Here is a 14,495-nt window from a genome sequence, read left to right as displayed (position 1 = left end):
AAGATCTTCAGAGCTATACTTTAGAATCAGTCATATTTCTTTGAAAAAATAATTATAACCATAGTTAAAAAGTTAGATTTATGATGATGATGGGTTTGAAATGTATTTAAAGTTCTTTATTTGAACTCAAAAACTATCAAATAAGTAAACTTGTTTAATAATAATTTTACTTACTCATATACATGTACATCGTCTTTTTCATGTCATAGATATTTGCTGTATTAAATAGTAAACATTGTTTTCTGCAAACATTTTCTATCAAAGTTGTCATATAAGTGTGAGTCAAGAGTATAATGTTGACTCTGAGACAACAGGCCTATACACCCAAATTTCCTGTTGTGGTCAGCCTGTAAAATTCTACGTGCCAGTAAAGACTCGTGATGTTTGTGAATGAACTGTAAACTGTCATGTGCAGAATTATATTAGTAGAATGAAAGGCATCTTGTGCATGACCAGATTCTTTCATATTGACTCCACTTCTGCCTAAGTGTTTATGTGTCAGTCACCTTCTGAGCTTTCTGCAGAAAGACATTAAGCAGCTTAATGAACTTTTGACACATTCTTGGTTTCTCTTTCTGAATCATAAGGAAAGGGTATATATGTGTAACGTCTTGTGGTAATGGAAGGGTTGCTTTTTGTTGCCACGGCAAAGAAATATATGTTGCCCGTGAAGTAAAAAAGAGGGAAGTTTAAAAAATAAATGTGATACATACAGTTCTAGGAGAGTTCATTCCATAGTCTTCAGTTTGCCCTCAAAGAAGTTGGTTCTTGCTAAGAAAATCTGATAAGAAAAGTAACATCAACAAGGAATCAAACTGCTCCTGAATTGTGATGAAAATGACCCCTCAGCGTGCACCCTTTTAGCCAAAGATCATATATCGCCTCCGAACTTTCAAAATGCTTTCCCTCTATATGCCAACTTATCACTGTCTTATATGTTTTCAGCTTTCTTGTAGTGTTCTGCATCAGTGAATTGATTTCATCCAAGGACCGGGCTAGACTGATAACAGTGTGGTGTTATGCAGGGAAGGATAGATATGCCTGTATTATCTGCTTAGTGCTGGCACTTGAATACATGACATCTTACTGAAAATCAATGAAAACTCTTGTGCTTGTGCTCCTAGGGGTGGAAATGCAATTTCTATTTATTATTCTCCAACTGTAGCCTTCTAGGGAAGATTCCAGATCTTTGCCCTGCATCCTGACTAAGAGGAAGACAGCAGTACCTTAGTTAAACTATGAAGTACTGCAGAGATAAATCCAAGAGAATGACAATAAATATTTAGCCAGCATTTGTGGTAGGATGAGATCATCCTTTGATGCTGCTGTTTAATTTTTTTCCTTATAAATCATGGGTAGAAACTATATTAAATCTTATTTAGTATATTTGCTTCAATTATAAAAGATTGTGGTAGACATTTTTCAGGTTTCTGTATGAGCTTAAATAGGAACAGGAGATATGATGATGGCTGATAACAGCATGATATGAAACTACCAGCGTGGCTTTCTTCCCTGCTGGTTTGTTTGATGAAAGAAGGGAAGAACAGTACTGAAGAACATATAATATATCTAGAGGCAAGGCTACAGCTACTGGAAACAGCCTTCCTTCATGCACAAACATGGGTTGGCCTCCAAGCATGTATGCATGTATATATGAGTCATCTCAGATTTATTAAATATGTCTGCTCTTTTAGGCAAAGAAAAAGAATAAACTCTCTAGCAGTCTGCAGGTAGTGAGTATTAATGACATGATTTACCACTGCTGCTATATCTTTTAGCAGCTTCCTACACTTGAACATAGTTTAGCCTCAACATGCTAATTCATGCTGAGGAGCTAAGTATTATTTGCTGCTTACTATATAGGCTTAATTGAATGGCATCTACTGTGTGTTGTATAAGGTTTTTGCTTCTAATCTGAGAGTATACATAATGGCCCAGACATTGTACGTACATAATCTCATTACTTATGTCTAGTTTGGGGAGAGCTAGTGCATTCTAAAGCAAATGATGAAGTGCATTGTCCTGTAGGGAGAATAAATTGGAAGGAAGATTGTTTTGTCCAACATATGCTATGAAGAAGGCAGTTTTTCTGACTTCTCTTTGCTCCATCAAAAGAATTTATGACACATTCAAAGCTAAGGGAGAAAAGCAGTGTTTTCTTGAGGAACAGTGATTTAGGAGTATTTCTTTTAATAGGTCTTGATGGCTTCTTTCTCCATGGTAGGTGATGCACTGGCAGGGAAGGTATCATATCTATTACTTAGGAATATATCTCTAATTTCTACTTCAGTGAAGAAATAATAGGGCCTCAAACTCCCATTTTTATTAGGACTGTTTGGATTTGATCTACTTGTTACTGCTGTTTTAGTTTCAGTCCAGAGTAGATGATAATGACTAGAAGAGTGATGATGTGGCTTTCAGAATTCAGGTGTTTAAGAAAATATTGTAACTTAGTCCAGCCCACCATTTAAGTATAATAAAGTTAAAAAGGAAAAAGAAATAAATGAAGAAGAGACATTTTTATCCAAGCACCCATAAACTGTTTTCACAACTTTCATGCTTAATATCACACTCATATGAGCAATGTATAAGATATTTATTGTTAATGAAGGAGACAAATGAATCTTGTTAGAAAAAAGAAAAGCAAATAAACCCCACCTTTCATTAAAATGACACTTTAACTTCAAACTTGCCTTGATGGGAAAACTCACGAATTGTAAGAATTAAATGATAAATTACTATTTAAATTAAAAAAAGGAAATCATATTCAGAAAGGTTTTCCGCAGCTGTGAATGGTTAAATGGGAAGCACATCAAACCAGATAGGACACTGAGATGCGTTACTATCATTTTAAAGTTTTCCCATTTAAAAAATGCACATGTTGTCGACAGATTTTTATGTTGATGATTCCAGCATCTGGTGTGAAATGTATTAAATTTTAAACATGTTGGTGCCTTCTTTGACATTGCCTCTTTTTAATTAAAAACCATAATTTAGATGTGCTCGGCTTAATTGAGTGTCATTGCCAGTGATAGCAGGAGGCTCTCTACTTCCCTGCTCACTGAATGATGGTATCTGAAAGAGTGATTACCTTAAATGACAATGTAAATGGTTTGTGGTTTCTTCCATTTTTTTCCCCTGCTCCTAAAAAAGATTGTGTGGTTTCCTCTGTTTTCCTCTGATTGACTTTCAGTATAGAAAAAAGTAGGTAATAGTTTAAAACAGAAAACTGATAGGAGTGGCAAAATCTTAGCAGTAGCAGGAGAACAATTTTGGAGCAGTCCCTGCACCCATTCTGTGCTCATGAGAGTGATCTTGTAAGCCATCCTCTTCCCATATCCACCCTGGGCATGAAGACTGAGCACAGCTCCTGCTGGCAGCACTGCACTGCCGGTGCTGGGGCAAGATTGCTGACAGAAGAGATACAGGGACACTGGCAGTAATGCCACCTTAGTGTCTGCATGATTCATTTGGTGATGATGTCAATCCTGTTGATGCCATCAAATAATTGAATTTATTGCCCTGGGAAAAGGAGTAGTAAGTTATTTTATTCTTGTCCTTGGAGTGGCAAAATCTACTTCTGCATGGCCCAATCTTATGAAGATGGGAAGCAGGAGAGGGCAAAGATTCTGTTAAACCAAAACCATGAAGAAATCTAATGCAGAGTGACAAATCTTTTGGGAAGGGCAAGTCAAGGATAAAACCACTGCAGTTTTCAAACCCAGGTGCTGTCCAGCTGTGTGGAGTTGAAGTTCTGACCCTGATTAGCAGTCTGGTGTGAGTGATAGGATGCCTGGATGCATTGAGGAGGCTCTGGCTAGCTGTTCCCTGAGTGACATGTGCTGTGTGTCATTTTGGGCAGAGGAGCCACACCATGCTGCAGCACTGTGAGTGTGTGGTGCCGTACTTGTACAGCCACACTCAGCCCTGGGAAATAGGTAAACAGCCGCTTGTCAAATACTGCACTAATCTCAGCTGCTTATGACAAGAAGAGATGATAACAGCTCAGAAATTTTCTCCAGCTTCTCCACACACATAACTACCTGGTCTGGATACTGCCAATCATAGGACTTAGTACAAGGCTCATTTAATAAATTACAGCACATCCTATGCACCAAATCTTGCAATAACATTAGCTGCTTCAGAAGTAAAAATTATAATACTGATAATAAATTAGGGCGGTAGTCATGCTACTATTGCTTGTGATGTACAACTGAAATTGGATTAACGTTGTCATCCTGTTGGCCTTTATTCATCATAAATAGAGATTCATTTAACACAATGCACTTTACCGTGAACTTTGGAGGAGTCATTAAATTTCCAGCATATTGTTACTGAATTACTCTTTTCTTCATTTTGCTGCAGCCCTTTTCCAAATGATACATCATTAAAATATACATGTATTTTATAATTAAAAAATACTAATTATGAGGTGTTAAATTAAAAAGAAATGGCATTTGAAAAGTGTTTTATAATTATCTTCATACTGTGGAGTTGTATTAACAAATATTCTTGTCTCTGATCCCGCTACCGAATTATAAATTGGTAATCAGCTCGCTCAAAATGTTACCTGTACAGAGAGACAAGCTCCTAAAATTTTCAACAGCTCCTGTCCGCCCTCTGGTGTTCCGAGATGGCAAACACACAATGCGGGAGAAAAATATCTGATCGCGCGTGACAGTGCTTAAGGGAGAAGAGATTTTTCTTTTTAACTTAATAACTTAAATAATGAGAGAAACTATACTTTACATCAGCTTTGTTAACTACATATAACCCATAATTTTCGATATTTTTTTTCTACAAAGCTACATGTATAGTGCTGAGTTCTACTGTTGGTATGATCAAAGAAATTCCCCAAACTCATGCATTGTTACAACATGAAGGATCTATCAACTGTAATGTTTCCAGGGGAGAAACATTTTTTAGATAACTAGTTTTTTGAATGTAACAAACTGAGGCTGCTTCTAAGTTTGAAATATATTTCCATAAAATTTTTTAACTAAGAGTAGCCTCTAGTCAACATGACTAAATTGAATATGTTTGCTGGCATTTTGGCTGCTAAAAGGTAGTGGAGATAAACAGCAGAAAGCCTTTCCCCTATGCCTCTCTTGCTTTTCAGTCTTTCATCTTGTGTGAGGGCCCTGAGAAGTTGATAATAAGGGTAATCTCCCAAATTGCTGTGTGTGGAAGGAGTCACTGGCCAATAGGAGGGTTGGAAATTTGGTGATGAGAAGCAAGATGGGAACTGGAGCATCCTCCTTCACCTCAGAACTCTCTCCTCATCATGGAAAAGCATTGTGTTGTTCCATTAAATGCAGGGTGAGATGACTTTCCGATAGGATTTAGATCAGTTACCCTGCAGTATGTATTGTAGGCTCCCCGTTGCCCATTGGAAATGGACAGTGATGTCCAAGTCATGATGTGTCATGCTAAATAACATCATAACATCCCATGTGAAAGACTACTTCCCTTTCCAGTTCTTCAGAACTGTTGTCTTTGCTGACACTCTCAGTGTACCTTTGCTACTGCTGATGTTCCTTTGTAAAGGAGATTTGTAAGCTTGTGGCCTCCGAACATTTTTGGTTGCGCCTCCCTACCAGTAAATGATTTTGGAGTACTCAACCTGATTATTGTTTATTTATGTATGTATGTATGTATTTATTTATAAAGTACATGCATATATTATGTACGTTATGGTACATACACACAAAAAAGAAATTTAAGAAGGTTGAGATAAAAATGAAATAAAAAGTAGTTTTAAAATATTTACTTTATTTGTTAATGGTACAAAAAATACTTTTTTTCCATGCCCTGATTGTTTGTCTTGCACACTCCCTGGGTTGCACAAACTCTGCTTTGAAGTCTGCTGCTCTAAGCCAAATATGACAAGGCTATGATACATGAATATTACAAGCCTAATATTCCTTAAGTAACTTACTAGGTCAGTGACGGTACGTTTTTTTGTCTACTGCTGTCTTGTTGTTTGTCTAGGTCTAGCCCCAGCATGCAGTACCCCAATGCTCTTTCTGACACCTCTAAAGAATGCCATTACTGTCACAGGGAAGGACACTTTGAGTGTCATGACATGCAGATAAAAAACCTGCAGGAGGTGAGGAGAGAAAGTCTTCTTGATTAGGAAGGAACAGATTAGAGTAAAACATATTTCAGTGGAAGGGTTGTCATCAACTACTCAAAACAGAGCGTTATTGGCCTGATTTCTACATATTTCAAACACACACAAAACTTAATAAAATCCATTGAAGATGAGAGTGCTTTCCAGAGAGTTGTGTCTGTATGGAGGTTACATCTGTTTGTTCTAAAATGTCTGCCAGCACAGCAACTGCTATTTGGAATGTTAACACTGATAAATTAAATATTAAAAACTGTTTGAACGAGTAATTTGAATTAGATGGTCCTGGTGGTTTTTGATGTCCTAAAGATGGAAAATACAAGCTGCCTCACAGAAGATATATTTATATATCTTTACATCAGGTCTTAATGTGCAAGCAAGAATCTCCAAACCTGAATCTCTGAACCTCTGAAGACTGATAGAATAGATATGTTAAACTATCCAAATAGTGGTGTTTGTTTTGAAAGAGATTTTTTATAGTTGTTATTTTTGAAACTAAACCAACTTATTTTAAAGTCCTTACAAATACATTTAGGAACTTTATGATGGCTTAGCCATAAGCCATATTGTACCCCTGCTATAATTCCTGGAAAATTAACATGTTTAAATCTTCTTAGTTTATGATGGTGTATCTGTGAAGCACTACAGAATCAGAAAGCTGGATGAAGGAGGCTTTTTCCTAAGCAGAAGGAAAACTTTTAAAACTCTGAATGAGGTTGTTGACTATTACAGTAAGAACAATGATGGCCTCTGCGTGGTGCTCGGAAAGCCATGCTTAAAGGTAATAGTGGATGCTACATTGTGCAATGTATTTTTTTTTGTAATCTAGCTCATCACATATCACTCAGAAAGTGTTAACACTATCTCTGCTTCCACTGTTTCAAAATGGTGATGATCTGCTAATTTTCAGGGAGTTCTGGGTAGTGCTATAATTTCATTCTTGAAGCAGACATATTATTAATAATAAAATACCACACTATTTTGAACAAATCATTGTGTGGCCAGAGGAGAAAACATGCCAAATCATGATTTATCAATATCTTTTTATAAATGTATATGGAGGTGAAATCTCCAGCTTTGTAACTCTAGCGATCCATAAGTAATTTCTGAGACAAAACCACAAGATTCAGGCAAGCAGTATGTTGTTGTTCAAAAAGCTTGCTTGGGGCATGATTTCTAAATTTTACTTTTAATGGCAGGATATTTTCTTTAGAGTATATTTTTATTTCTACAAAAAGGACCCCGGATGTGGTGTCTCTCTTATATTCTCAGCTTACATTAGCACGTGTGTGCAATCTGAGGAAATATTATTTGTATCCGTTGCAACTTTTACATGACAGAGTTAACAAAGACTTGTATATGCTGTTGAAAAAATATTAGAAGTCTCAGCTATTGTATTATTTATTTTACCAGGTACAAATTCCCACTACTTTTGATTTGTCATATAAAACTGTTGATCAGTGGGAGATAGACCGACAATCACTGAAACTATTGAAAAGACTAGGATCTGGTCAGTTTGGTGAGGTATGGGAAGGACTGTGGAATAATACCACCCCTGTGGCAATCAAAACATTAAAACCAGGTATGTGAATTACTCTTAAATGTTAATAATATGAAATGTTAGCAAGGCTGCTCCATGATTTTCTAAATGCTACTGAAAAGGGAGCCTGTCTATATATGAAATGATTTTGAATATCCATGAACTTAAACATGAAGGTTATGAAAGCTCAAGGTCCATATATTCTTCAGTATTTTGAATTACAATTTTATACAGTTTTCTGTTTCTATATAAGCTGAACTCATTCTTACTCAATATCTATATTACATAAAAAGACAGACCCAGGAAGACCATCTCTTTTGTGTAATATTGCTTGTATGGAATTGAATTACTACATTTCATCTGTAGGAGAAGTAATTAATTTACTACTGGTTTGTTATCTGTAGAATTTCTTCTAGGGCTTAGATGGTATATTACAATGATTCCTTTGGTAATATAGAATATATACTATGCTAAGTTTGTATTTAAGAAGTGCGTTAATCTTGATTGAATAAAGTTTCTAAGTGTTTTTGAAGCACGACATTAGTATTCACGAATTGTATATAATATAGGCTTGTTAGTTATGCAGCTTTTAAGATTTTTCCTAATTCTTTTTCATTATCTTCAAATATTTGTGCATTTTAAATTGACAACATAAAGTATCTGCCAGCAGATGGCAAGAAGCACATAGACAAGAAAGGTAGGTTGGATGATATACGTGTTTTTTAAAAAAGAGATAAAAATATAATGAATTGTCATTAATCAAAAAAGCTGTGTTAGGCATTAATGATCATGTTTCAGGAAGCAGAACAGGTTCAGATATTTGATTCAGAAGAAAAATTAAATGCACTTGATCCCTGCTTGAGTGGTCTTCTGAACAGTGAGGAATTTAAGCATGTGTTTTAGGGCTATCTTGTATCAGGATGTAGTTTGTGTTTTGAGACTTGCAAATTGAAAGCAAACAAGAAGCTTTTTTTTCCCCTGTGCTTAAATGAAGTTAGGAAAACTGTTCAGATTAAAGACCTTCTGTAATTAATTTGAAAGATAGCATGCTTTTTTTAGTCAACTGATGCATCTCCCTAGTGGCCCTGTAAATATATAAACCATCTTGATATCTCTTTGTCCATTTCTCTTTACCAAAACAGTACTCACTAACACTATAGCTTTTGTGACAGAGATCCATATGCTTCTTTTCATTGAGTTCTGAAACCACAAGTCTGAAACCAGTATTTTTCTCCTTTTGTCTGATCTGAATCTTTCATTCTGCAGTACAAGGTCATTACCTCTTCTGCATTATGACTAAAGAGTACCTATTATTCTCTGCCTCTTTACAGAAGTCTTGCACATGCTAGAAAACTACTATCAAATTCCTCTTTGGGCATCTCTTCTTTAGGATAAGTAGCTCAATCAAATTCTTCATGTAGCTTAGACATTTTAGATGTCCCAGTGCTCTCAGAAGATCTCTACTGGGCTGCTTCGAGGTGCAGACCATATTTTTTTCCAAGTATGATGCTGGAAAGAAGAACAAGTCTAGATATGTAAAAAGAGGGATTGACTTCATGTTTCTGATGTCCTAGACTTCTGTTTAAGCAGTCCAGTATGATACTTGACTGTCTTCTCCATACAACAAGAAACCAATATTTCCATCTGAGTTTACTCTCCTTTAGTCATTTAATGCAACACCTGTACAACTCTATTTTATTACAGAAGACTGAAGGGTTCTTCCTGAAGTGTGAAATCTCTTGAAAATTTTTTAAAGAAGGAAACTAATGAAGAAAAATACTAAGCTTTCTTAATTTTTTTCTGACCTTAAATTTTCTTTTAGAATTTTGCTTTTCTTTCTTCTTTAACAAAATATGTGGCAATTAGCTCTCTAGGAAGAGATTTTTTTTCTTATCAAGCAAAATAATTAGGTTTTGAACAAATTGCAGTGCACGCATTTCTGCTTATTTTCTTTAGTGGGAAAGTGGAGCTGACATTTGTTTTGTATTGCATATGCAAAAATGAGAAGCTATCTTAATCCTATTTCATCTCCTTCTTTTAATAACTCATTTCAAAACCAATTCAGCTTTTCCTTCTGTATAATGAGGACAGTACATATTATCAGTTCTCCATGAAACAACCTACTGTTTTAACAATGGATTCAGTTAGAACTGATCCGACTACCCAAAAATGCATGAAACACTAGTGGCAAGTTCTAGCTGTACCTTCCATTTTGGTGCTGATCATCCGAATGACTACCGTTAATAGTACACCTGAAAAAAAAGAAGAGTTAGTTGATTTTATATCTGAAACAGATTTTAATGTGTTTAAGGCAAACTGATCTGTGGAGATCTGTTCTTTGACTGTTCAATTAATTATCCTTTTAATGTCTTGCTGATAAAGCACACAGAGAACACACTACTTCTAGAGTGACATAAGCAGAAAAAGATGGTGGGTTTTTTTTTTGTTTCTATAATAATAGGGTCTCCTAAGAATGCACATACAGAAGACTATAAAACAATAAAAAAAAAATCACAAAAACTTTTTCAAAATTTTTGCTAAAAATAAAATTCACACTGGAATAAGCATAATATTCGCTGCAAACTTGTTATTATGTATGGGCTAGCATAATAGGAAGAAGCCCCTTCAACACTGATTTTTTTTTGTAGTGTCATAGTTCAGCTGGGAAACAGAGCTTGATTAATCAATACTTTTTCCATCTCAGTTTTTTTCACTCTAGTCTGCCTCCTGTTAAGGTCAACATAGTAGTCTCATTGATTTCAGTGAGTTATATTGAGTTAGGACAGACACAAGCCCCACTTGGATGCAATGCTTGTATAGTGGAGAGTTTGTGATCTGATACTGTGATAAGAGCGTCGTGCATTGCACTTAGTGATGCTTAGATTGAAAACTTTGATAGATAGCCATCTTGATAAATTATATAGGTAATGCTAAATCTCTTATCATTGTACTTTGTGAACTACCTTATTCTACAGAAACAATCTCAGATGGAATCATTTAACTTTGCAGTATACTTCTCCAGGGAATTATCCTCCTCTGCGCAATGTTTTTCACCATTTGGAGTCCCTTTCTGTAATCAATTAGCACATTGGTTTTCCTTAGCTTGTTCTCATTTTACTAATGAGAAATAACATTATAATAATTAAAGAGAAACCCCAATAACCTCACCCTAATCTGAGTAATTAATGCTTAGCTTGGTACTAATAAAATTACAGCAAAGGTTAGGTCTTATAATTTTATTCATCATAATACAAAGATGATAAGTGAATGGAAAATACAATAGCTCATGAGTAATCAAGAAATGTGTCATGTTATATGTTGATGATTGAAATTTCCAATATTCACATCAGCAATATTTCAGACTTTGAGTGCAACAGACTGTAAAACAATCCGCTCCTGTTGCTTGGCTCAAAGACTTAAATCACTTGTCTTTACATCGAGGGAGGAAGAGGCATGTTTTAAATCAAAGTCTTTTTTTGCTAAGCTGCTTTACAGGATAGACCCACTAGAAGAGAAAGTCATCAGAACAACAGGGGGGTGCAATAAGCTGTAAGTAATCTGACAAACGTAGGGGCTTTAACACCAGAGAAATTGTGACATGGAACCATGATTTCATTTCCAAGCATAAGCAGGTTAACTGAGTAAGGTAATCCCATAGCAAACAATATAGAAGAACATGATGCAATCAGTACATTGTAGAGTTATAGGCCTGAAGGCCAGAAAGGATTGAGTTTTTTCTGTTGAGTATTGTTTTGCTGTGTACATCTGTCCTACATCATGTGTAGTCTGAGTACTTCACTGTTGTATCCATTACATTCCATCCCATCGCTGAGACTGAGTGTTTAGTTCTAATCAAAACGCAGCTTGTTCTAGACTTGATAACTAGAAGTCTGCATTCACATAATTCTCTTATTTGTTCACTGGTGATTGACTTTGGAGACATCTGTGACATTTTACTGGTCAAAAACATAGTGATGAATGTGTGAATGAAAAATCAAAATACAAGAACATCTTTGCCTTACAGAATATTTAAGATGTTGACCCACAATTATGGGAAAACTAGGGATCAACAGATAGTCTAGAAGATAGCAATTGCTATTTCTGTTCTTGGCTTTGCACAGCACTGTCTTGCTGAAGGTCCCTGAACATGTCATATCACATTTCTGTTTTTATTACCTCACTAAGACATTGTTTCTTCTATTTAAGTGGAAATCATTACAGCAGGGATTTGTACTTTGTCCTGTGCTGAGTGTGATGGATACTCTAGAACCTATTGTCTAAGCTAGCCTGCTTCTCCAACTGTCAGCACATAAAGCAGACATCTATCATCACCAATTAATTGTATCTGAGAAAGTTCTTTATGCCTGTTCAAGTTGACAGATGCATTTGTCATTATCATATTGTAAAACATCTCCCAAGCTTCTCTCTTGGCATGAAAGCTGTTCAGACATGATTTTTTTTTTTTTAGCTTTCTCAAAATAGTCTCTGGGTTGGTACTGTCGGTGGAGGTTTTAATAATATTTTTGGTTCTTCAGTATGTCATCTCTTTAGTACATATGCAATGTAAAAATGTTTGCACTCAGGAAAGTCTCCCGATTTATCTGAACAAAGAAATTCTTTTATTCTATTTAGTTCAGTGCAGAACCTTATACTAACTTGTGAGTTCACTTCTTTGTAGTGAGAAAGATGCTTGACAATTGTCAGATACCTATCTCATTCTACTGTTAATTTAAATAGTTTAAACTCAGTCTCTTGTGTTACCAAGAGCTTCAGCACTTTAATGTAATTTGTTTATTATGAATAAACTTTTTCAGACGATAACATATGCTCATTGTATATGATCAATGTACTCTGTACCTGAGTTCATTTTGCATAAATATATTCAGAAGACAAGGTTTCTCTGAAGTAGAAGGTTGCTTTGATATCTTTTGGGAAATTTTATTGAAAGTTGCAAAGAAGGTCTCTGGAGGGCCTATCAAATACTTAAGGGCCACTTACATTTAGGCTGGTAGAAAGTACATAAAAATAATTGATCTTTCTCGCTAACTCATTTCAAAATGATCAGTATCTATCTTGTAATCTGAAGCTTATCTAAAAATAAAAATAAATAAAACTGAAGATTACATATGATCTTTTAAATATGTAGGAAACCCTTATTGATCTTTGTCACTGGTTTGTTACTATTATTATTATTAATTACTTCTAAAGCATTAAGAAGAATTTGTTGCAATTTAGCTAATAGAATACTTTCCTCCTGATCAATTTATTGGAAGTTGTTATATGCAAAAAACATGCTGTTTGGTTTCAGTTTGTTGGGAGAAATTTATAGCATGATTAAACTGGGAGATTTCTTCTAGGCAAACTTTGATGTTGGGAACAAATTAGACTGTCATTTTCTATGCTGTGAAGAGATCCTGTGTGAAGATCCATGGAGGGCAGATGATTTGGTAGACCCTAAACTAGCAAATACTTTATCCTTTTTAGGACCAACTTGTCAAATTTTGTCACTAGTGCTAAATCACTTGCCATGCTTTTGAATTTACCTTTGGAGGCAGAATACTTCACACCATGCAGCTTCTCTGTAGACTTTAGGAGGGCTTCCGTAACAAATGCGTATATCTTGAAAAGAGTAATCAAATGGACCACGATATTAAATCAGCATCAAAATGAGTCCACATCATATAAAGAAAGCCATAGGCTTTATTTTTTTTTAAATCTAACATAGGTGGGAAGTTCAAATAAAGTTGTAAAGATTGTGCTGCCCTAAACAGGAAAAGGACATAGTGTTGGCATTACAGATATTTGGGGTTTTTTTTTCCATCTACCTGTAATAGTTTTTCCTTTATCCAGACCAAGTGTGAGTCACTTACTTTTCATGCAGGACCTCACTTTCCTTTGACAGTGGCAAAAGGGTATAGTCTGTACCTGTTGAGAAGATGTGTTATTGGCTGCTATCCATTTATTGATGAAATGGAAATCAATTAGCTTTCATCATCCCTCCTAATGGCATCTCATAAAGTATTGTCAAATTGGACCCTGTGGGATTGCCAGGGCAAGTATGAGGACACAGGGAGGGGAGCACCTTTCCCTTGCAATAATCTTTGTTCTTACAAGTCACAATGTAAAGTGGCTCTTTTTTTTTTTTAATAAAGTCTGTGTCAGAAACATTTCTGAGTCATTCCTCTTACACTGATGAGAGGATATGAAATCATACATTGTAGCTATGTTTTGGGAAATAGGTTGTTTCAGGTGGTTGCACTCAATGTAGGTGTTGAGTGAAGGTGGCCCAGGCTAATTTGCTAGTTTATTCTGTAGAACAGATTTTCTGGTGTTTTATTGCTGAGCCATTTAGCATCCTTGCAGCATTTCACTTCATTTAAACATCTATGTTTGTAACAGAGCCAGATGATATTTGTCAGCTACCTAATGTTAAAAAAAAAAATAGAAAAAATACTCATACTCTTGCAGCCTTGGCTTCTCAAATGACTCAGTCTGCTTACACTAAAAAAAATTTATTTTTAAGCGTGGCATTGAGTAGACTAGACTTGGGTACATTTTTTCTGTCACCTTTCATTGTAATCTTTTCTTAATGAGACTATTTTGATTTGGGAGAAACATTTGAATGGTTGGATAATTTCAAACTTGTTTGTACAAATATTGTGAAGTAGATGTTATTTACTATCTTCCTCAAAAATCTGAGACCACCCGATCACTACTAGAACATTCATAAAGAAAGCTTTGCTTCCTTATTTATGCATGTTTTGTCAAATCAGTCCTCTGCTCAGGACATATGAGCTCTAATCTGAAATTTGGCACTGAATTTAC

At 35.4% G+C, this 14,495-nt stretch overlaps 1 protein-coding gene across 2 annotated transcripts in view; it reads left to right on the top strand.

Moving 5' to 3' along the window:
- FRK (fyn related Src family tyrosine kinase) overlaps positions 1-14,495 on the top strand; it is a 49,886-nt gene that overhangs the window by 23,238 nt on the left and 12,153 nt on the right. For both annotated transcript variants that reach the window (XM_069851746.1, XM_069851744.1), the window contains exons 3-4: positions 6,748-6,911; positions 7,544-7,712. In XM_069851746.1, the coding sequence (XP_069707847.1) occupies positions 6,748-6,911; positions 7,544-7,712 (333 nt within the window). The remainder of the gene's footprint in view (positions 1-6,747; positions 6,912-7,543; positions 7,713-14,495) is intronic.

This window comes from Phaenicophaeus curvirostris, chromosome 2, assembly GCF_032191515.1.
Source record: "Phaenicophaeus curvirostris isolate KB17595 chromosome 2, BPBGC_Pcur_1.0, whole genome shotgun sequence".
NCBI lineage: Eukaryota > Metazoa > Chordata > Aves > Cuculiformes > Cuculidae > Phaenicophaeus > Phaenicophaeus curvirostris.
Note: the sequence above shows the minus strand (reverse complement) of the source record. Positions and strands in the feature narration are given on the sequence as shown.